At 46.4% G+C, this 24,417-nt stretch overlaps 2 protein-coding genes across 3 annotated transcripts in view; both read left to right on the top strand.

The window, feature by feature from the left end:
• l(3)72Dn (UTP4 small subunit processome component l(3)72Dn) overlaps positions 1 to 8,028 on the top strand; it is a 53,849-nt gene extending 45,821 nt beyond the window's left edge. For both annotated transcript variants that reach the window (XM_069337684.1, XM_069337683.1), the window contains exons 12-13: positions 1,749 to 1,871; positions 7,170 to 8,028. In XM_069337684.1, the coding sequence (XP_069193785.1) occupies positions 1,749 to 1,871; positions 7,170 to 7,865 (819 nt within the window). In that variant the 3' untranslated portion in view covers positions 7,866 to 8,028. The remainder of the gene's footprint in view (positions 1 to 1,748; positions 1,872 to 7,169) is intronic.
• A 3,822-nt stretch (positions 8,029 to 11,850) lies between these two features.
• Positions 11,851 to 24,417, top strand: part of LOC138372165 (uncharacterized) — a 60,814-nt gene continuing 48,247 nt past the window's right edge. The window contains exons 1-3 of the mRNA XM_069337476.1: positions 11,851 to 11,973; positions 15,756 to 16,925; positions 17,247 to 19,773. Coding sequence (XP_069193577.1) covers positions 11,851 to 11,973; positions 15,756 to 16,925; positions 17,247 to 19,709 — 3,756 coding nt within the window. The 3' untranslated portion in view covers positions 19,710 to 19,773. The remainder of the gene's footprint in view (positions 11,974 to 15,755; positions 16,926 to 17,246; positions 19,774 to 24,417) is intronic.

The raw sequence follows: 24,417 nt of genomic DNA, 5'->3' as shown, positions 1-24,417 counted from the left end.
CGTTTCGGTCCGTCCTGGACCATTCTCAAGTCGATCATTCTCACGATCGACTTGAGAATGGTCCAGGACGGACCGAAACGTCGTCGTCCTTTCACCTTCTAGTGTGTGGTCTGGTCAACATACTTTAGCCACGTTATTGTGACTCATTGCCTGCATAGTACATAAAATGCCTAAAGCCACTATTACGCAAAGCATTTTGGGCAGAGACCGAAGCTATGAAGCTATTGTATTGTAGAACTTAAGAGTTGGAAGCCGGATCAAGAAAATGAGAATACAGTAGAGGGTTAGGGATTATATGCAGGTTCAAGGGCAGAATAATATGGAAGGAAAGTCAGCGCGTGAGGCTGACACACAGCACACAGCAACTCCTAACACACAAATACAAAGAAGCAACTCGACAATTCATACCTTTCAGGAGGGATTATCTTGCGAGGATTTTGGGGCTTTAGTGTCCCCGCTGCCCGGTCCTCGACCAGGCCTCCACCCCCAGGAAGCAGCCCGTGACAGCTGACTAACACCCAGGTACCTATTTTACTGCTAGGTAACAGGGGCATAGGGTGAAAGAAACTCTGCCCATTGTTTCTCGCCGGCGCCTGGGATCGAACCCAGGACCACAGGATCACAGGTCTAGTGTGCTGTCAGCTCGGCCGACTGGCTCCTGGGAAGTGTTAAAAGGAGAACAGGAAGCTCATGGTTCAAGAGTGGGAAGAAGAAAGGAGAAGGCAAACAAGGCATGGGAAAAGTATAGGGACAAGGGGACATTTATAGGGGACGTATAAGGGACGTATCGGGACATTTGTCTCTGCCTTCCTGGTGGAGGCGGAGACAAATGGGCAAAATGTTTCATTCACCCTGATGCCCCTGTTACCTAGCAGTCAATAGGTACCTGGGAGTTACCCGACAGCTGCTATGGGCTGCTTCCTGGGGATGTGTAACTAAAAAAGGAGGCCTGGTCGAGGACCGGGCCATGGGGACGCTGAGCCCCAAAATCATCTCAAGATACCAGTTACGAGCATTTCGAGTAACGAGTGACTCCAGTTACGAGCATTTTGAGTAACGAGCGACTCCAGTTATGAGCATTTCGATTAACGAAAGAGCCACTCCCAGAAAATTTGTCTTGATTAACGAACTTTCGTTCGATTAACAAGTAACCCACATGGTGCTTTCTAGCGGTCCCGTTGGTTCTCGGACGCCTCTGATAACAATGTCGTTGTTGTTTCACAAAATGAGCGTTTCACATCACGAGCTTGGTGCTGGAATGGATTAAATTTGTTAATCGAGGCGCCACTGCATATCAAATGAACAAATCCACAAGGGCCTTGATGAGGGTTGGAACCTATGCGTTAAGTGTTCCCAGATGTGCCATAGTCAACTGTACCATGACATGGCCATACAGTTAAGGACTGGTGCCTAGTCAATTCTCCCTGGCCAGGATATGAACCTCAATAAATCACTTGCAAAGTATGTTGAACCGATTTAGTTTTAATTATTTTTTTTAGTGTTTTAACTCCCACACTTGTCAGTGATACAGATCTATAATTAAAAGGGGTTTACCATTTTTATAGATTGGAACTATGTTTGCCCTTTCCTATGTGATTACATTAATTTATCTATCAGAGCATTAAGTTTTGTGTTCGAGGTTTACCCTCAGGTTTCCCATTTACTGTAGATGCTTGGCAGAGCCATTATGTTTAGTAAACCATTTTTAATACACGGTTGTCAAAGTTTGTTGTTGTTTATCTTCGCAGCCTGGCAGTCATATAAGTGTTCGGCGTGTGCGGGTGATGAGCAAAGAGATCAAAAGTAGCCGGCAAGTTCTCTGGCTCGGAGAGGCACGGCTAGCGTCTGCTGCCACCGATGGAGTTATTCAGGTAATTGTTTTATGCCAGATATCTGATGATAAGGAAGTTTTCAGCCTTTCTCAAGTTGTCGGAATACAATATGTTGCGTAAGTGGGTACAGTGTGAGGGGAAACAGAGGTAAATGATTCTGCAAGGATTTATGCAGTACAGTATATGGTAAAAGACAGATAATAGAAGGTCTATTAGCCTGTGAGTTTGTTATCTGTTATGCAAGGAATATTACTATTTTTATGCTCCTGACCTTTATCTAGAAGGAAGAGATTGCAGATAAAGTAGGTAAAAGCTAGTGATAGGATGATTATAATATACTAAGGGGATACCCGGCAATGCTTGTCTTCCCTCTTTATCTCTTCCTATCTTTATCTCTACCTGTCTTTATCTCAATATCTAGCTAGCTATCTCTTCACCCTTCCCCTTCCCCCCCCCTGCATTTCTCAAGAAGCACAGAAACCCAAATACTGTATGGGGGTCTCAGGCACTTTGCTTCTCCCTTCTCTCTCTTTTTCCATTCCAGTTTCTTTTCAATAACAACTGCAAGTTAATCACGTGCCATGATTTCACACTCGACTCGATGAAAGACGCCAATGAAAACGGCCTTGACATAAATGAAAACGGGTTTGTAATTACCAATATTTGTTAAAGCATTTAACTTAGACCAGCAGCGAGGAGGTCGACCGAGCTGCGGGGACGCTAAGCCCATGAAACACCTCAAGGCAGGCAGGCAGGCAGGCAGGCAGGCAGGCAGGCAGGCAGGCAGGCAGGCAGGCAGGCAGACAGGCAGACAGGCAGACAGGCAGGCAGACAGGCAGGCAGACAGGCAGACACATACAAGTTGGGACACACACACACACATTCTCTCTTATAGATAATGATAAATGAGTAAGGTTGATTTATTTATTCTATTTACCCAATAGAAAGGGTAGGAGTTTATACAGGTGAACAGCATTTAATATTGGGGTTAGTTCTTCCCTCCCTCTCTTTCTGGCTGCCTGCCTCCTTCCCTCCCTTTCTGGCTGCCTGCCTCCCTTCCCTCCCTTTCTGGCTGCCTGCCTCCCTTCCCTCCCTTTCTGGCTGCCTGCCTCCCTTCCCTCCCTTTCTGGCTGCCTGCCTCCTTCCCTCCCTTTCTGGCTGCCTGCCTCCCTTCCCTCCCTTTCTGGCTGCCTGCCTCCTTCCCTCCCTTTCTGGCTGCCTGCCTCCCTTCCCTCCCTTTCTGGCTGCCTGCCTTCTTCCCTCCCTCCATCCATGTGTGCCCACCCACCTTGCCTGCCTGCCTTCTTCCCTCCCTCCATCCATGTGTGCCCACCCACCTTGCCTGCCTGCCTCCCTCCTCTCCCTCACTGGCTCCCTCCCCCCTCCTCTCCCTGCGTGCCTGCCTCCCTCCCTTCCTAGGCTGGGAGAAGTGTGGCAAGAGGTGTACAACGAGAGTCGGTCGTTTCACTAGTTTATCTCTGTGGAAATGGTTCACATTTTATATTTGGTGGACAATTTGACTCCTGGTTTAGAAGACGTGCTTTTAGGCTTCAAATATCGACTTGTACGGTATTTTGAATGAGCCTGCAGACACTGGCGCTAAGGAGGCTATTCACACTTGTCCTACTGACCAAAAAGACATTCCTTATTCAGATTTGTACCTGGTTATTCATTCCTCGATCCGAGACTGTTGGCAGGGTCGGTGGTCTTGTGTTACCAGTAACAAACCAAGTGCTCTTAAGGGTAGACCCGTCCCCTTGGCCTTCCTCCTACCACCGTAATTGATGGTGGGAAACTGCTTTGACTAAGTTACATATCGGCTATATACACTGTCTAATTGGCACTTAATGGCGTGCCACCCTGTTTCTTATTGTCCAAACTGCAGCGCCCCTCTTAGTCATTCACCTCTTTTAGAATGTCCGGATTTTCAGGACATTTGAGCGTCTTGCTTCCAAACTGTCCGTTGTGGTCAATTGTGTCTCGATAGAATCCTTAGTGAATCCGATACCTTTAATATTGCTTGCCTTATGCTTTTTGTTTTCATATTGGTATCCTCAGTTATATTTAGTGCCATTTGAATATCTAGCGACACTGAAGGTGCTGCATATCTTCCCAGCTTGGTGCCTTCTTTAGGAAGTGAAAACGGGGTGAGAATAGCTTGAGCTACCTCATCCCTTTGTGTGTATTTTACCTCAATAAACTTATTTCAATTTCAATTTCAATTTCTTTAGGAAATTTAGACTAGGAAAGACCTGAGTAAATACTGGTTCAGTAACAGGGTTGTTAATTTGTGGAACCAATTGCCGCGTAACATAGTGGAAGTGGGATCTCTTGAGTGTTTCAAGCGTAGGTTAGATACACAGTATATATATATGGAATGAGTTTAGGTGGATGTAAATAGCTGCTGTCTGGTATGGGCCAAAAGGCCTCTGCTTCACTCTCTTGGGCCTCTGCATCACTCTCTTGGGCCTCTGCATCACTCTCTTGGGCCTCTGCATCACTCTTGAGCCTCTGCATCCCTCACTTAAGCCTCTGCATCACTCTCTTGAGCCTCTGCATCACACTCTTGAGCCTCTGCATCACACTCTTGAGCCTCTGCATCCCTCACTTAAGCCTCTGCATCACTCTCCTAATCTTCTGCAGTCACCTTCATTCTCATGTTCTTATGGTCTCTTGATAATTACTTGTGGTTTATGAAGCACCCATCTCCTAAATGATCGGAGGCACCAAGATTGTCCACACTGGTTGTACCAGCTGACCACTCAGAGGTTTGCGGTGCATAATAACCTCATTCCTCGTGGAAATTTAGGTTACCTAGGAATCAGGAGCCAGATTCATAAAGCAGTTACGCAAGCACTTATAAACCTGTCCATCTTTTCTCAATCTTTGGCGGCTTTGTTTGCAATTATTAAACAGTTAATGAGCTCTGAAGCACCAGGAGGCTGTTTATAACAATAACAACAGTTGATTGGCAAGTTTTCATGTTTGTAAGCTGTTTAATAAATGTATCCAAAGCCGCCAAAGATTGAGGAAAGATGAACACGTTCGTAAGTACTCGCGTACCTGCTTCGTGAATCTGGCCCCAGGGCTCATGGGGAAAGTGGGACAACACACTTCTTAGGAAAGAAATAGGTGACAGGTGTTGTGTAGCTTTATTGAATCGACTTGTTTATCTGTGCAGGACAAGAGGTTTTGTGATTTGGTCCTGTTTTCGGGGTGCGGCCTTGCTTCCAAGTTTGGTCTTTTTCTTAAAGTTTAGGTGCAGTGCAGACGAGGAGGCACAATATAGTGGCTGAAATATGTTGATGAAACCACACACTAGAAAGTGAAGGGACGACGATGTTTCGGTCCGTCCTGTGCAAAAGATACTTTAGGTGCAATAATATCTGGTTCCTTCTTCATTCTGGCTAGCAAATTTTTCTTTCTTTTTTTGGGGGTGCCCTAAGACTGTGCATCCGTTTTTGGGAACTGCGGAATTCCTCAGGTGATCTCTTCATAGTTGTGTAGTGAATTTGGGGTTTAACAGCGTCAAATGTTGATCATCAGAGCCGGAGCCGGAGCTCAACCCCCGCAAGCACAAATGGTGAGCACCAAAGTTGCTTTTGGCTTTAGTTGCTGTGGTCTTCAAAGTCGTTTGTGTTGTGTGAACGTTTTCCAGTCTCGTTGTTCATATTGTCTCCAAATACTGTTATACTTTCCTCCTCTGGAAAATTTACCGTTTGAGAAGGGATGTTATTATTAGCCATTATAGAAATGAAATAGGTACGGTATATAGATATGTTGAATATATTAACAAATATATAACATGGAACAGGAATATAGAAAAAATAATTTCATGTATTTTGGAGTATAGCTATACAGAATGATTATGTGAAGGTGTTACATTGACCAGATATGTAGAATGACTACATGAATGTTCCCCCCCCCCCTATCTTGAGGTTATCTTGAGATGATTTCAGGGCTTTAGTGTCCCCGCGGCCCGGTCCTCGACCAGGCCTCCACCCCCTGGAAGCAGCCCGTGACAGCTGACTAACACCCAGGTACCTATTTTAATGCTAGGTAACAGGGGCATAGGGTGAAAGAAACTCTGCCCATTGTTTCTCACCGGCGCCTGGGATCGAACCCAGGACCACAGGATCACAAGTCCCGCGTGCTGTCCGCTCGGCCGACCGGCTCCCTATGGTGCACATGAATAACAATATTATTGTATGTGAATGTGCTACATAGATAGTGGAGGATTTGTAATAGTTTTGTGGCAAACTTTTCCGTACAACGTGGGTAACATTGTATGGGAGCCGGTCGGCCGAGCGGACAGCACGCTGGGCTTGTGATCCTGTGGTCCCGGGTTCGATCCCGGGCGCCGGCGAGAAACATTGGGCAGAGTTTCTTTCATCCTATGCCCCTGTTACCTAGCAGTAAAATAGGTATACCTGGGTGTTAGTCAGCTGTCACGGGCTGCTTCCTGGGGGTGGAGGCCTGGTCGAGGACCGGGCCGCGGGGACACTAAAGCCCCGAAATCATCTCAAGATAACCTCAAGATAGCAGTAAAAACATGTCTTTTTCTTGTTATAGAAGTACTGTACTGTACATTATAATTTCAAAAGATACTGTAGAGCAAATTATGTACATGATCTTGAAGTTTCCAGCATTTGAATCTACATTTTGCTTTAGGCCATTATCTTACCGTATGAATTTGTATTTTAATATCACTTAGTTTTGTAACTAGCGAGTAAATGTGTTACTTGAGCGCTTTATACATGTGTGTTGTTGGGAAGGTTAAGTGAAAACAGTTGGTTAAGAGGGAAGGAGAGAGGGAGAGTTATTAAGGGAAAGCACCAAGCCATTACGACTATATAGCACTGGGAAGGATGAGGATTTTGGATGGGATGGGGGAAAGGAATGGTGCTCAACCACTTGTGGACGGCTGGGAATTGAATGCCGACCTGCATGAAGTGAGACCGTCGCTCAATATCTTGAGATGATTTCGGGGCTTTTTAGTGTCCCCGCGGCCCGGTCCTCGACCACGCCTCCCCCTCCAACCCTCCAACCCCCAAGTGGGGATGGGACGGTGGGAAGGAATGGTGCCCAACCACTTGTGGACGCTCAGGGGGATTGAACGCCGACCTGCATGAAGCGAGACCGTCACTCTACCGTCCACCCCAAGTGGTTAGGCATGGTTAAGAGGGAATGACAGACAGTAATTCAGGAGGAGTATCTTACACTATGAGGCGGCCAACATACAGCTTTTGATAATATACCAGTTTTTGGTCATTTGTCACTAAATATTTGTCTCATGCTTAGTATATATGATTATTTTGTTTATCTGTGTTTTTCTAGGTCATCGCTGTGTCAGAGATGGAGGCTTCCCTTGAGAAAGAACTTGCCCTTAAACCAGGCTGCAGTGTTGTACGCATGAGCACAAATCCAGATGGCAGTGTTTTGGTGGTGGCCGATAATCAGCACAATATTACTGCCTTCAGTCTCGATCAAGAAAACAGTATAATGTTGCCTTCTTACAACTCTCCAGTGACCGCCATTGGGGTTCACCCTACCACTCGGGATATTGTGGTGGTGCACGCAGATATGACGATAAAAGAGTATGATCTTACCAAACAAAAGTACACGCCTTTCTGTCGGGATTTTTTGTCAGCGTGTTGCTCTGATTTGTCAAAGAGGAATTCTGTGATTCACAACGTGAGTTACGATCCTCTTCACGCACACTTGATTCTATTGCACGATGATTCCTCGATAATAGTGCTTGATAAGCAGAAACTCGCGGCGAAGGAAAAGCTCGGTAAACCGGGTAAAGTAAGGCGTCACGAGGAGAAACTGAATGGTGGCAATTGCAAGTCGTCCAATAATGTAGCAAAGGTCGGAACTACAGGAGCATTCTCTTTTGTGCAAAGGTCTAATCAGGTTGTCCATTTCACACACACCAGAAAGGAATCATTGGTCAGTGTAGAACTCAATCCACTTCAGCTGTTCGATAAATTGCCACCTGCATTAAAGGTGAAAAAGTTTGGTGGTGTATAATTGTTACATCGTGACAAAGGTATGATATTTTGAAATGTGTTAAAATATATTAGGCTTGTTGAGTGTGAAGAATGTTAATAATTATAATTAATGCTTTATTTTCTCAAAGTTTCCATGAACATGATGTAGTTATATTCTTTTGTTAATAAATTAACACAAAAAGCTTCTCTATTTTAATCATTCTTCTTTTCAAATGAGATCTTAATCCTTTTGTCTGTCTTGTACTGGAACACCAGAACAAGTACTGTCCCCCACTGTGTTTGTGTCTTGTACTGGAACACCAGAACATGTACTCTCCCCACCGTGTTTGTGTCTTGTACTGGAACACCAGAACATGTACTCTCCCCACCGTGTTTGTGTCTTGTACTGGAACACCAGAACATGTACTCTCCCCACCGTGTTTGTGTCTTGTACTGGAACACCAGAACATGTACTCTCCCCACCGTGTTTGTGTCTTGTACTGGAACACCAGAACATGTACTCTCCCCACCGTGTTTGTGTCTTGTACTGGAACACCAGAACATGTACTCTCCCCACCGTGTTTGTGTCTTGTACTGGAACACCAGAACATGTACTCTCCCCACCGTGTTTGTGTCTTGTACTGGAACACCAGAACATGTACTCTCCCCACCGTGTTTGTGTCTTGTACTGGAACACCAGAACATGTACTCTCCCCACCGTGTTTGTGTCTTGTACTGGAACACCAGAACAAGTACTCTCCCCACCGTGTTTGTGTCTTGTACTGGAACACCAGAAATAGTGGGGAGGGGGGGAACCCCTCCAGGGGGAACCGGCGGCTGAGCGGACAGAACACTGTACGCGTGATCCTATGGTCCCAGGTTCGATCCCAGGCGCCGGCGAGAAACAATGGCCAGAGTTTCTTTCATCCCTGATGCCCCCTGTTACCTAGCAGTAAAATAGGTACCTGGGAGTTAGCCAGCTGTCACGGGCTGCTTCCTGGGGTGGAGGCCTGGTCGAGGACCTGGCCGCGGGGACACTTAAGCCCCGAAATCATCTCAAGATAACCTCAAGATAGTACTGTCCTCACCCTGCATGCCTTGTACTGGAACATGGGGTACAGACCCATTGCAACAACTGTCTGCTACAAGGACTGTAATCCCCGTGGCATAGTGGTAAAGCACACGCCCGCCACTTTGCGAGCGCTTTGGCCTAGGTTCGTATCCTGGCTGGGGAGGGTTGACCGAGTGCCAATCCTTAACTGTGATTGACCAAGCTCCTCTGTTCAGCCAGCAGTAAATAAGTACCTGCAGGTTGTCAAACAATTTGGTGGGTCGTATTGCGCAGAAAAAATTTAGATTAAGGACCTGCCCGAGACACTATGCCTGCTAGTGGCTTTACAAGAATGTAAACTCAACTATATATATATATATATATATATATATATATATATATATATATATATATATATATATAATATATATATATATATATATATATATATATATATATAATATATACAGAGCACCACTTGGTTTCCGAACTTTAGTTATCCGAAACTTCCAGTTACCCGATTGGGGTTGGGGAGTCATGCTACCCGAACAAAGTTCGGGTAGGAAGGGGTCCGCCAAGCGTCACGCCGGCTTCTGGTGGTGGGTGGGAGATGGTCCAGGGTGCCCACTGTGACTTCACAGATTCACAGCCTATTATTCCTATTACAGTATTTTGAATTGCCATAAGGCTGGAATGTTCATTCTGTGCTTTTGTTTTACATATCTGCACAATCAAGAAACATCTGTGCACCATGTCGGCTCCAAATGGACGCATTGCGTCATTGATGGCTGACTGGTGGGTGGATGGACGATGGAACTTAGGTGGGAGGCAGTATGAGAGGGGGTGGGGAGAATCAGTGAGAGAGGGGGATAATTAGTCAGAAAGGGAGGGGGAGAGAGATGCTAGGAAGGAGGGGGAGGTAGGGAGAGATGTTAGGAGGTAGGGAGAGATGCTAAGAGGGAGGGAGAGATGCTAGGAGGGAGGGGGAGATGTTAGGAGGTAGGGAGAGATGCTAAGAGGGAGGGGGAGGTAGGGAGAGATGCTAAGTGGGAGGGGGAGGTAGGGAGAGATGTTAGGAGGTAGGGAGAGATGCTAAGAGGGAGGGGGAGGTAGGGAGAGATGCTAAGAGGGAGGGGGAGGTAGGGAGAGATGCTAGGAGGTAGGCAGGAAGGAACGGAAGTAGTGAGAATTAGGGAGGGAAAGGCAAGCTGGCAGGCACAGGCTGGCAGGCACAGGCAGACAGGCACAGGCAGACAGGCAGGCAGGCAGGCTGGGAAGGAGGCAGGCAGGCTGGGAAGGAGGCAGGCAGGCAGGCTCGGGTAAGGAAGCGGTCAGCCAAGCGTCGTGCCGGCCCGTGGTGGGTGGGTGGGGGGGTGGGTGATGGTTTAGTTTGCTCACTGACCGTGTCGGGCGCCGCCGGCTACCCTATGACGTCACAGACTCACGGCCTATTGTTCCCATTGTTTGAATTTGTCACGAGACTGGAGTGTTCATTCCGTGACTTTGTTTTACATATCAGCACAATCAAGGAACATCCGTGCACCATGTCGGCTCCAAATGCACGCATTGTGTCAGTGAAAGCATCTACAAGCGGGTTACGTAAAAGAAAGAGGTCAGTGATGACATTTGAAAAGAAAGTTGAAATAATTAAGAAGGTGGAAAGCGGTGTCCCGAGAAGTGTCGTGTGCGCTGAGTATGGCATTAGTAAAAGTACTGTTTTTGATCTTCTTAAGGCTAAACCTATCATTTTTGACTATTTCTCTAGAAGTGAAAGTGATAAAGCAATACGAAATAGAAAGGTAGTAAGTAAAGCAAAAGTGGAGAGTGTTGATAACGCAGTGTGGGAGTGGTACAAACAGAGACGTGAAGTGACGAAGAAGCCAGTGGCAGGCTGGCTCCTCGTGGAAAAGGCTCGTGAATTTCACCAAGCAATGAAAATTACTCAAAAGTGTGTATACAGTGATGGTTGGCTCAGAAGTTTTAAAACCCGTCATGGCATTAGGTTTATTAAAGTGCATGGTGAAAGACAATCTGCTGATATTGTTGGTGCTGATGAGTATGTGAGTAAATTTGTGGAGATGGTGCAGGAACAAAATTTATCTCCAGAGCAAATTTATAATGCTGATGAGACAGGTTTGTACTGGCGTATGCTTCCCACAGAAACGATGGCTCATAGTGGTGAGGACGATCCTTCAGGTGGTTATAAACAGAACAAACAGAGAATTTCTTTGTTGTGCTGTGCAAATGCAGCTGGCACGCACAAATTAAAGTTACTTGTGATTGGAATTAGTAAAAACCCCAGGGCTTTAAAGTCAGCCAGGTGCCTCCCTGTGATTTATAAGGACCAGCCAAGTGCGTGGATGTCTCGAGTAATATTTGTCGAGTGGTTTAATAAGAACTTTGTACCCGAGGTGAAGGAGCACCTGAAAAGTGTTGGTCTCCCGCAAAACAGCAAAGTTGTACTGCTGCTAGATAACAGTTCAACGCATCCACGAGGTGATGAGCTTATAAATGGCAATATTATTGGAACGTTCTTGCCACCCAATACAACCTCAGTGATCCAACCCATGGATCAAGGAATAATTAAGAACCTTAAACACCACTACAAGAGGATGTTTGCCAGACGTCTTAACAATTAGCTTGGAACACTTAAGGACTTTTATAAAGTCTTCACAATAAAGTCAGCTATCTGGACTATTGCTAGTGCGTGGGATGAGGTAAAGCAGACAACACTAAGAAATGGTTGGAAAAAACTTTGGCCCACGTCAAGTCTGTTTCCTGAGGAAGATGACGAGGCAGATTTTGAAGGATTTGCGGTGAAGAAAGTTAGCGAGAAGAAAAAATTAAGAGAGGAACTCCTAGCCTATGTCAAGGGGATTAAGTCCCCTGAGATTAGAGCAGAACTGGTGACTGAAACAATCGAAGATGACATAGATGAATAGATTTTGATGAAGAAGCCCCAAACAATCGAAACATGACTAATGATGAAATTATAGAATTAGTATGTACAGCAAAAAAGCCAGACGAGTGCAATGAAGAAGATGGAGAGGAAGAGGAAGAGGATGAAGAAACGTTAAAGGAAAAATATGATACAGTGGTACCTCGGAATGCGATTGTCCCTGTATGCGAGATTTTCGGAAGGCGAGGTGTATTTACTCCAAAAATTTGTCTCAGAAGGCGAGGGTTACTTCGGGAGGCGAGTTTGGACGCGAGTTTGTTGATACGCGTACAGCCGACCTAGCGCGTTCGTCGCCCCTCCGCCCCTCAGTTTATTATTGTCTCGCGCTCAGTGACTACCCCCACATCAATTCTTCTCGCGGATTTTCAGTGTTTTGTTGGATTTTTGGTGATTTGTCTATACAATTTGTTATTATATATCTCACCATGGGTCCCAAGAAAGCCAGTGGTAAGGATAAAGGCCAGAAAGCTCATGTGAGGATGACAATAGAGGAGAAACAAGAGATCATTCGGAAGCATGAGAACGGTACACGTGTTGTTGAACTTTGTAGGCAGTACAACAAAGCCACATCAACAATATGCACTATACTTAAGAAGAAAAATAAGATTATGGGTGCTAAAGTGGCAAAAGGAGTAAGAACATTAACGGCACAAAGACCACAAATACTTGAAGAAGTGGAAAAGTTGTTATTAATTTGGATACACGACAAGGAGTTGAGGGGTGATAGTGTTTCGGAGGCCATTATTTGTGAGAAAGCCAGGGTGTTGCACGAAGACCTTCTAAAGAATACCCCTGCAACGAGTGATGCAGATAAGAAAGAGTTTAAGGCAAGCAGGGGCTGGTTTGAAAAATTTAGAAAGAGAAGTGGTATCCATAGTGTTACAAGGCATGGGGTTATGTGATGTGATTATGGAAGGGGACTCCCCTTCCAAACAGTAACTCCTCTCCTCCTCCCCCCTCCTCACCATCTTCCATACGCCTACAGCACTCGACAGCAAGGAAAGTAATAACTGGAACACAGTTTTGTAGGTTTATTTAGATGAATTAGGTAAATTAGGTATAAAAATTTAGTTTAATGTGGGGTTTTTGGGGTAGTCAGGAACGGATTAATTCATTTCCCTTTATTTCTTATGGGGAAATTAACTTCGGAATGCGAGTTTTCGGAAGGCTAGGCGTCTCCAGGAACGGATTAAACTCTTATTCTGAGGTATGCCTGTATGGAAAAAGTTCAGCAAAATTTTGAATACATTCTGGCATTGATGGACACGAGTTACAGCGAGTTTGAAACTAAGGACATGATGAGTCTGTACAATATGTATATGAAGTTTTTAAAAACAAGAGCCAAGGGAATGAAACAAATGTCAATTACAGAGTCTTTTGCAATGGCTTCCAAGAAAGCTCGCATTGCATCACCTGCACCTGACTCATCGCATGTTGACCCAGTCAACCCAACAACTTCAGTCAATCCAACACCATCAACATCCACCACCACCTCTTCCATGTAAATAACTATGCTTCATCAACATCGATCATCAACATAAGCAGATCAGGACTTCAATTATTGGTGAGTACAAACAAAATACGGTCACGCATTTACGCTATGAACCTGTCGATTTGTTTCCCTAGATTTTTTCACATTATTTTTTTATTTTTTCCTCCATTTCTCGTATACGAACTTACATGTTAACCGACGGGTCTCGTCCCCAAGGGGTTCGGAAACCAAGTGGTGCTCTGTATATATATATATATATATATATATATATATATATATATATATATATATATATATATATATATATATATATATATATATATATATATATATATATATATATATATATATATATATATAATCCCAGCAACTTGATCATCACACAAATTTGTATAATGTTTATACAAGAAACTATCAAAAAACACCAAACCAGGTAGACTATATAGCATCATCAGTGTTGCTGGATATTCAAAATCCAGCTATTATCGCCATGACTGTCGGGAGCCAGTTCTGTCTGACAGTCTACTATGACTGTCGAGTGCTACTTCTGTCTAACAGTCTGCTATGACTGTCGAGTGCCAGTACTGTCTGACAGTCTACTATGACTGTCGGAAGCCAGTACTGTCTGACAGTCTGCTATGACTGTCGAGTGCCAGTTCTGTCTGACAGTCTGCTATGACTGTCGAGTGCCAGTACTATCTGACAGTCTACTATGACTGTCGGAAGCCAGTACTGTCTGACAGTCTGCTATGACTGTCGGGAGCCAGTTCTGTCTGACAGTCTACTATGACTGTCGAGTGCCAGTTCTGTCTGACAGTCTGCTATGACTGTCGAGTGCCAGTACTGTCTGACAGTTTACTATGACTGTCGGGAGCCAGTTCTGTCTGACAGTCTGCTATGACTGTCGGGAGCCAGTTCTGTCGCTATTATCATTTAGGATGCCAATACGGGAAGAAAAGAACATAATGTGAGCAATATCAAATGTCCTGGATGTTGTTGATGTTGTTGTTTTAGATTTAGCTACTCAGAATGAAATGTCCATGTAGCACGGGCTATGGTGAGCCCGTAATGTCCATGTAGCACGGGCTATGGTGAGCCCGTAATGTCCATGTAGCACGGGCTATGGTGAGCCCGTAATGTCCATGTAGCACGGGCTATGGTGAGCCCGTAATGTCCATGTAGCACGGGCTATGGTGAGCCCGTAATGTCCATGTAGCACGGGCTATGGTGAGCCCGTAATGTCCATGTAGCACGGGCTATGGTGAGCCCGTAATGTCCATGTAGCACGGGCTATGGTGAGCCCGTAATGTCCATGTAGCACGGGCTATGGTGAGCCCGTAATGTCCATGTAGCACGGGCTATGGTGAGCCCGTAATGTCCATGTAGCACGGGCTATGGTGAGCCCGTAATGTACTGGATTTATCAGAAATTCTGTCGAAGAACACTTGCAAAGCAAGGCAATCGTCCCAAAAATGTTGACATTCTACAAGGTGTACAACTAAGTGGGACAATGCAATTCAGACGATAAGTAGCAGAGTGGCATTCCATTAAATGCTCATCTTGAGGTTATCTTGAGATGATTTTGGGGCTTTAGTGTCCCCGCGGCCCGGTCCTCGACCAGGCCTCCACCCTCGGGAAGCAGCCCGTGACAGCTGACTAACACCCAGGTACCTATTTTACTGCTAGGTAACAGGGGCATAGGGTGAAAGAAACTCTGCCCATTGTTTCTCGCCGGCGCCTGGGATCGAACCCGGGATCACAGGATCACAAGTCCAGCGTGCTGTCCGCTCGGCCGACCGGCTCTCATGAGTTAAGTATACTATATGGCAAATAGGAAGCCTAGCCAGAGCTGTTTCCCACCATATATTACCGTGGTAGGAGGAAGACAAGGGAATGAGATACCTTTAAGAATGAGCAGTTTGTTACTTGTAACAAATCAGTGTTCAGTCCGACAGTAGATTGTCGGACAATACTGTCCGACAGCTTACTACTACTGTCGACAGCCAGTACTGTCCGACAGTCTACTACCACTGTTGGGAGCCAGTACTGTCCGACAGTCTACTACCACTGTCGACAGCCAGTTCTGTCCGACAGTCTATTATGACTGTCGGGAGCCAGTACTGTCTGACAGTCTACTATGACTGTCGGGAGCCAGTACTGTCTGACAGTCTGCTATGACTGTCGGGAGTCAGTTCTGTCTGACAGTCTACTATGACTGTCGAGTGCCAGTACTGTCTTGACTGTTTACTACCACTGTCGACAGCCAGTACTGTCCGACAGCCTACTACCACTGTCGACAGCCAGTACTGTCTGACAGTCTGCTATGACTGTCGGGAGCCAGTACTGTCCGACAGTCTACTACCTCTGTCGGGAGCCAGTACTGTCCGACAGTCTACTACCACTGTCGACAGCCAATACTGTCCGACAGCCTACTACCTCTGTCGGGAGCCAGTACTGTCCGACAGTCTACTACCACTGTCGGGAGCCAATACTGTCCGACAGTCTACTACCACTGTCGGGAGCCAATACTGTCCGACAGTCTGCTATGACTGTCGGGAGCCAGTACTGTCCGACAGTCTACTACCACTGTCGACAGCCAATACTGTCCGACAGTCTACTACCACTGTCGGGAGCCAGTACTGTCCGACAGTCTACTACCACTGTCGGGAGCCAGTTCTGTCCGACAGCCTACTACCACTGTCGACAGCCAATACTGTCCGACAGTCTACTACCTCTGTCGGGAGCCAGTACTGTCCGACAGTCTACTACCTCTGTCGGGAGCCAGTACTGTCCGACAGTCTACTACCTCTGTCGGGAGCCAATACTGTCCGACAGTCTACTACCTCTGTCGGGAGCCAGTACTGTCCGACAGTCTACTACCTCTGTCGGGAGCCAGTACTGTCCGACAGTCTACTACCTCTGTCGGGAGCCAGTACTGTCCGACAGTCTACTACCTCTGTCGACAGCCAATACTGTCCGACAGTCTGCTATGACTGTCGGGAGCCAGTACTGTCCGACAGTCTACTACCACTGTCGGGAGCCAGTTCTGTCCGACAGTCTACTACCACTGTCGGGAGCCAGTACTGTCCGACAGTCTACTACCTCTGTCGGGAGCCAGTACTGTCCGACAGTCTACTACCACTGTCGGGAGCCAGTACTGTCCGACAGTCTACTACCTCTGTCGGGAGCCAATACTGTCCGACAGTCTACTACCACTGTCGGGAGCCAGTACTGTCCGACAGTCTACTACCTCTGTCGGGAGCCAGTACTGTCCGACAGTCTACTACCTCTGTCGGGAGCCAGTACTGTCCGACAGTCTACTACCACTGTCGGGAGCCAGTACTGTCCGACAGTCTACTACCTCTGTCGGGAGCCAGTACTGTCCGACAGTCTACTACCTCTGTCGGGAGCCAGTACTGTCCGACAGTCTACTACCACTGTCGGGAGCCAGTACTGTCCGACAGTCTACTACCTCTGTCGGGAGCCAGTACTGTCCGACAGTCTACTACCACTGTCGGGAGCCAGTACTGTCCGACAGTCTACTACCACTGTCGGGAGCCAGTACTGTCCGACAGTCTACTACCACTGTCGGGAGCCAGTACTGACCGACAGGATGGTGACGCTGTCCTTATCATTGCTCTACTATCTCCTCTCTCTCTCCAAGACTGTTTGTGTGAGAGCATTGTCTCAGGTGTTGTCTTAAGACTGTCCCATGTGGTGTGTCTCTACACCTCATCTGACACTGTTCAGCGTCACAAATGTCAAGAGTCCATACTACTACACTTGTATTATGCTAATAAAGCTTCCAAAATCATAGCATATATATTGTGATTATATTGAATTAGATTAATAAAATACAAAGTCTAGTAACCTCTGGGGAGGAAATCCTTAGATTAAAAATAGTGGTATTCTCACTAAGGCGAAGAACACGGCCACCAGTGTGCGGGCTTCGAGCATTGTCATTGGTCACACTAATGAAGTTTTGGATATTTCTGCAATTGATTTAGAAAATTTGGAAACAAAAATGATGAGAAAGGCCTTATTTATATTGATATTGGCAACTGCCATGGGCCAAATGATGGATCTCTTTCATAGCGATTTGGTTGCTTTGGATGCTGCGTGTTCGACAGAGTTTTTTTGTAATGGTAGTGATTACAATAGCCTAGGTTACCAGAGTGCAGAAAATTGTAATTGTGATGACCTGTGCGCAATGTATGGAGATTGTTGTCCAGACTCCGTCCACTACAGACGGGAAGATCAGGTCCTGCCAGAGAGGTACAAGTGTGTGATCGTGAATAATAGCAAGTTGTACATGAAGAGCGTGTGCATGTCAGGGTGGGAGGACGAGGAGGTGGCCCAGCTGTGTCTGGCGGGCTCCCCGGCAGACATCTCCTGGAGCAGGGACCCGCTGGCCCACCTCCCCGCCACCAGCAACACCACCTCCGTCACCTACACCAACTACTACTGCGCCGTCTGCAACAACGACTCCCACGACCTCACGCTCTGGAAGACAGAACTGGAATGTCTCGACAGTGAGGTGGAATATATAGTTAAGCAGAAAATTCTTACTGCAGTTCTGCTGGAAAACTATATTCCAGATCAGCCGGATAATTATATTCCAGATCAGCCGGATAATTATATTCCAGATCAGCCGGATAACTATATTCCAGATCAGCCGGTTGACTTGCATAGATACATAACTTCTCATTTATTATTTCATGACGGATCTTGGGGAGCATTTATTCCCGCTAATGGTAAACAAATATTTCCGTTTTGTAATATTAACATTAAAATCCCCGATATTCCTGTTATAAGAGGATGTGACGCCACAATCAGGACGTGTGCTGAGAACTGGTCGGACACATCTGTTGCTGCTCTGTGTCACTCTTACACAGCAGTGAGGTATTGGGGGTCGGCCTACAGGAACCCCCACTGTCTTCAGTGTAACGAGATAAAACCCAATTTAGAAAGTTGTTTTAGAACTTTGACTTCTCGTGTAGGGCAACCTACTTTCTCTATGTTAATTGATTTTTATTACCATAGCTCTGGTAATGATGTTGGAATTGTAAACATTTGCCAGCCCGGCGAAGTTTATATTACATTTTTAAATAAGTGTAGAAGTATTTTGCGGAGGAACATAAGTGAGGTAGACGAGGACGACGAGCGTTATGAAGGCGACAATAAGGTGACAACCAACACATCAGATTCCTCAGCGTGTCATCCAAACAACACAGGGAAAGCCTTTCGTAGCAACATAGTGTCTAGTGAATCAAATGAAACACTTAATTGTGATAAAATACTTCTTTCTGAAGGCGAATTCACGTTGAACGAGAAGAGAATGGTAATTGTAGGAGATTACGCTCGAAGTTACCAGGTGGGAGAGTACGAGGTAACTGAAGGTGGCGTCCTTGTGTGCATGCCACAGGAACTACCAGAGAAGTTCTCCTCGGTGTTGGGTTGGGTGTCACTGGCGGGTCTTGGGCTGTCCTGCCTGTGTCTCCTGCTGCACCTGGCTGTCTTCCTCTTGCTGCCTCGTCTTAGGAACCTCCCGGGCAAGTGCTTGGCGTCCCTCTGCCTCTCTCTTCTCACCGCCTACACCATCTTCATCCTCAGCACCTTGCTCGAGCCTAAGACGACAGGATGTTACATCTCGGCAGTTATAATGTATTACTCCTTCCTCGCCGCCTTCTGTTGGATGAATATCATGGCCTTTGACGTGTGGCTGACATTTCGACAAGCTAAAGATGAGCTGCGAGTGTCATCTGGGAGACAGCGAAGCAAGTTCTTATTCTACTGTGTGTACGGCTGGCTGCTTCCCGCCCTGGCTGTGGTGGTCACAGTAACCCTTGACATGACCGCCCCTGCAGGTCTGTCCCCTCAGTTCCTGCCCAGCTTTGGTCAACGTTGGTGCTGGTTTGGGGAGCGCAAGGCCTTGTTGGTGTTCTTTGGTGCTCCATTATTCACAGTCATGGCTCTCAATGTTGTGTTTTTCCTTATTACTTCATACACCATCGGTGCCAGCACACAGTCGACGCTGCGGAAGAGTTCATGTGCACCAAATAAGAAACAGTTTGTGCTGTATGTGCGACTGGCCGTTCTGATGGGCCTCACCTGGATCACTGGCATGGTGGCTGGCTACCTGCAGCTGCAGGTCGTCTGGTACGTCTTCGTGGTCCTCAACACCCTGCAGGGAGCCTTCATCTTCCTGACCTTCACCTGCAGGAGCAAGGTGTGGAGGGACGTGCAGGAGCACTGCCGGCCTTGTCTTCAGCAAGTTGTTTGTCATCCTGATCCAGATATACTGTTGCCAGGGTCAGGGCAGGAGGGGTCCAGCGTCGACAGTTGTCCCGCCTCAGGCCACACGGAGTCAGACAACCTGTAGCGCCGCCTGGGCCTCTGCGGCTCATCAGTGGTCACCACTCCACACACACATATATATATAAACGGTTGGTTACTTTACCTTTCAGAATATTTAAATGAGATAAAAATATTTATTCATAAATAGTTTCACATTTATAAAACATTTATAAATTACAGTACATTATATACGTAAGACAGCATCATAATAAGTGTAACACGTAATCATTATAATTATACTCTATAATCTAGATCTTGATTTGGATTTCGAAGCTTTATTCCTCAGTAATTTATGCAGACCATCTCAGCTGGGGCTGGCTCAAGTGATCAGGAGTTACAGCTATAGAAAAAATTTACAGCTTGCAATTGGAACGTTGAAGCTTATATTGGCAAAACAGCATTAAATTAGGATGATAAGACAATTTGATGAATAATATAAACTATTTGTGGCATTAAGATACATAAATGTCTCAGCTGAGCACTTTACATCAAGAGATGTATTGATTACCCAGGATCACCATCACTCTCACTCTAAACACACAGCTCATCTATCATGGATCTGGTTTTAATAGGATTTAAAATGTTTGTTAATAAGCTAGCTCTTTGTGACAGTAATTCCTTAATAATTTGAAATATCCAGCTAGAATAAAGGTAGCTTATCAGCTAATTATATTATTTCCTGAAGATCTTTTACACTATTATATACATCAGTCAATCTTAAGCTTTATTATCCAAGGTTAGGTTAGGTTAGGTTAGGTTAGGTTAGGTTAGGTTAGGTTAGGTTAGGTTAACACTTATTAGGTGCCGCAGTTTGCGCCCTCAGACATTGACCATTAAATAACTTAACATTCCACCAGGTACAAACATTACACAATTTACTCATAAAGATAATTGTTCTAACCTGGTTGATACCTGGTTGATGGGGTTCTGGGAGTTCTTCTACTCCCCAAGCCCGGCCCGAGGCCAGGCTCGACTTGTGAGAGTTTGGTCCACCAGGCTGTTGCTTGGAGCGGCCCGCAGGGCCACGTACCCACCACAGCCCGGCTGATCCGGAACTTCTCTTAGAAAACCGTCCAGTTTTCTCTTGAAGATGTCCACGGTTGTTCCGGCAATATTTCTTATGCTCGCTGGGAGGACGTTGAACAACCGCGGACCCCTGATGTTTATACAGTGCTCTCTGATTGCGCCTATGACACCTCTGCTCTTCACAGGTTCAATCTTGCATTTTCTTCCATATCGTTCACTCCAGTACGTTGTTATTTTACTGTGTAGATTTGGGACCTGACCCTCCAGTATTTTCCAGGTGTATATTATTTGGTATCTCTCTCGTCTCCTTTCTAGAGAGTACATTTGGAGAGCTTTGAGACGATCCCAATAATTTAGGTGTTTTATCTCGTCTATGCGTGCCGTATATGTTCTCTGTATTCCCTCTATTTCAGCAATCTCTCCTGCTCTGAAGGGGGAAGTGAGTACTGAGCAGTACTCGAGACGGGACAGCACAAGTGACTTGAAGAGTACAACCATTGTGATGGGATCCCTGGATTTGAAAGTTCTCGTAATCCATCCGATCATTTTTCTGGCTGACGCGATATTTGCTTGGTTATGCTCCCTAAACGTTAGATCGTCGGACATCATTATTCCCAAATCCTTGACATGCTGTTTTCCTACTATGGGAAGATTCGATTGTGTTTTGTACCCTGTATTATGTTTCAGATCCTCATTTTTGCCGTACCTGAGTACCTGAAATTTATCACTGTTAAACATCATGTTATTTTCTGCTGCCCAATCAAAAACTTTGTTGACATCTGCTTGTAGTTTTTCAATGTCTTCAGCAGAGGTAATTTTCATGCTGATTTTTGTGTCATCTGCAAAGGACGACACGAAGCTGTGGCGTGTATTTTTGTCTATATCAGATATGAGAATAAGGAACAGTAGCGGTGCAAGGACTGTACCTTGAGGTACAGAGCTTTTAACATCGCTTGGACTCGATTTTATCTGATTGACTGTTACTCTTTGTGTTCAGTTCGACAGGAAATTGAGTATCCAGCGTCCTACTTTTCCAGTTATTCCCATTGACCTCATTTTGTGAGCTATCACCCCATGGTCACATTTGTCGAACGCCTTTGCAAAGTCTGTGTATACAACATCTGCATTTTGCTTTTCTTCTAGGGCTTCAGTGATTTTGTCATAGTGGTTGAGTAACTGTGACAGACAGGATCTTCCCGCTCTAAATCCATGTTGTCCTGGATTGTGCAATTCATTGTTTTCCATAAAACTAGAAATTTGATTCCTAATCACTCTTTCAAACACTTTTATTATGTGTGATGTTAGTGCAACTGGCCTATAATTTTTTGCCAAGGCTTTACTCCCCCCCTTGTGCAACGGAGCTATATCTGCAGATTTAAGTGCTGCTGGTATCTCCCCTGTATCCAGGCTCTTTCTCCATATTACGCTGAGTGCTCTCGCTACTGGTACTTTACATTTCTTTATGAATATTGAATTCCATGAGTATCAGATATGAGAATATGGATGGATGCATTCGATGCATTCGAAAGACTGAGGAAGACGAAGACGAGGATGCATTCGAAGACGAGGATGCATTCGAAAGACGGACAAGTGAGCCCTTTGAGGATATAATATTTCCCAGATACACAGAGAGTAATCCCACTGTCGTGATGCGTCAAGGAGAAAATCCACAGGAGCCGTGATGAGGGTTCGAACCTAAGCGCTGGGTGTTCCCCGGCACACACTCTAGACAACTGCGTCTCGTGTGCAACCTGGGGATACTACTGCACCCACGAAGGTTCCTGAGGCTTCCTGGGGATACTACTGCACCCACGAAGGTTCCTGAGGCTTCCTGGGGATACTACTGCACCCACGAAGGTTCCTGAGGCTTCCTGGGGATACTACTGCACCCACGAAGGTTCCTGAGGCTTCCTGGGGATACTACTGCACCCACGAAGGTTCCTGAGGCTTCCTGGGGATACTACTGCACCCACGAAGGTTTCTGAGGCTTCCTGGGGATACTACTGCACCCACGAAGGTTTCTGAGGCTTCCTGGGGATACTACTGCACCCACGAAGGTTTCTGAGGCTTCCTGAGGATACTACTGCACCCACGAAGGTTTCTGAGGCTTCCTGAGGATACTACTGCACCCATGAAGGTTCCTGAGGCTTCCTGAGGATACTACTGCACCCACGAAGGTTTCTGAGGCTTCCTGAGGATACTACTGCACCCACGAAGGTTTCTGAGGCTTCCTGAGGATACTACTGCACCCACGAAGGTTCTTGAGGCTTCCTGAGGATACTACTGCACCCACGAAGGTTCTTGAGGCTTCCTGAGGATACTACTGCACCCACGAAGGTTTCTGAGGCTTCCTGAGGATACTACTGCACCCACGAAGGTTCTTGAGGCTTCCTGAGGATACTACTGCACCCACGAAGGTTCCTGAGGCTTCCTGAGGATACTACTGCACCCACGAAGGTTCTTGAGGCTTCCTGAGGATACTACTGCACCCACGAAGGTTTCTGAGGCTTCCTGAGGATACTACTGCACCCACGAAGGTTCTTGAGGCTTCCTGAGGATACTACTGCACCCACGAAGGTTGCTGAGGCTTCCTGAGGATACTACTGCACCCACGAAGGTTCTTGAGGCTTCCTGAGGATACTACTGCACCCACGAAGGTTCTTGAGGCTTCCTGAGGATACTACTGCACCCATGAAGGTTCCTGAGGCTTCCTGAGGATACTACTGCACCCACGAAGGTTCTTGAGGCTTCCTGAGGATACTACTGCACCCATGAAGGTTCCTGAGGCTTCCTGAGGATACTACTGCACCCACGAAGGTTCTTGAGGCTTCCTGAGGATACTACTGCACCCACGAAGGTTCTTGAGGCTTCCTGAGGATACTACTGCACCCACGAAGGTTCTTGAGGCTTCCTGGGGATACTACTGCACCCACGAAGGTTTCTGAGGCTTCCTGAGGATACTACTGCACCCACGAAGGTTCTTGAGGCTTCCTGAGGATACTACTGCACCCATGAAGGTTCCTGAGGCTTCCTGAGGATACTACTGCACCCACGAAGGTTCCTGAGGCTTCCTGAGGATACTACTGCACCCACGAAGGTTTCTGAGGCTTCCTGTGGATACTACTGCACCCACGAAGGTTTCTGAGGCTTCCTGTGGATACTACTGCACCCACGAAGGTTTCTGAGGCTTCCTGAGGATACTACTGCACCCACGAAGGTTCTTGAGGCTTCCTGAGGATACTACTGCACCCACGAAGGTTCTTGAGGCTTCCTGAGGATACTACTGCACCCACGAAGGTTCTTGAGGCTTCCTGAGGATACTACTGCACCCACGAAGGTTCTTGAGGCTTCCTGAGGATACTACTGCACCCACGAAGGTTTCTGAGGCTTCCTGAGGATACTACTGCACCCACGAAGGTTTCTGAGGCTTCCTGGGGATACTACTGCACCCACGAAGGTTCCTGAGGCTTCCTGGGGATACTACTGCACCCACGAAGGTTTCTGAGGCTTCCTGGGGATACTACTGCACCCACGAAGGTTCCTGAGGCTTCCTGGGGATACTACTGCACCCACGAAGGTTTCTGAGGCTTCCTGGGGATACTACTGCACCCACGAAGGTTCTTGAGGCTTCCTGGGGATACTACTGCACCCACGAAGGTTCCTGAGGCTTCCTGGGGATACTACTGCACCCACGAAGGTTCTTGAGG

This window comes from Procambarus clarkii, chromosome 38, assembly GCF_040958095.1.
Source record: "Procambarus clarkii isolate CNS0578487 chromosome 38, FALCON_Pclarkii_2.0, whole genome shotgun sequence".
Taxonomy (NCBI): domain Eukaryota; kingdom Metazoa; phylum Arthropoda; class Malacostraca; order Decapoda; family Cambaridae; genus Procambarus; species Procambarus clarkii.
The sequence above is the reverse complement of the archived record's forward strand: the minus strand, read 5'-3'. Positions and strand labels throughout refer to the sequence as shown.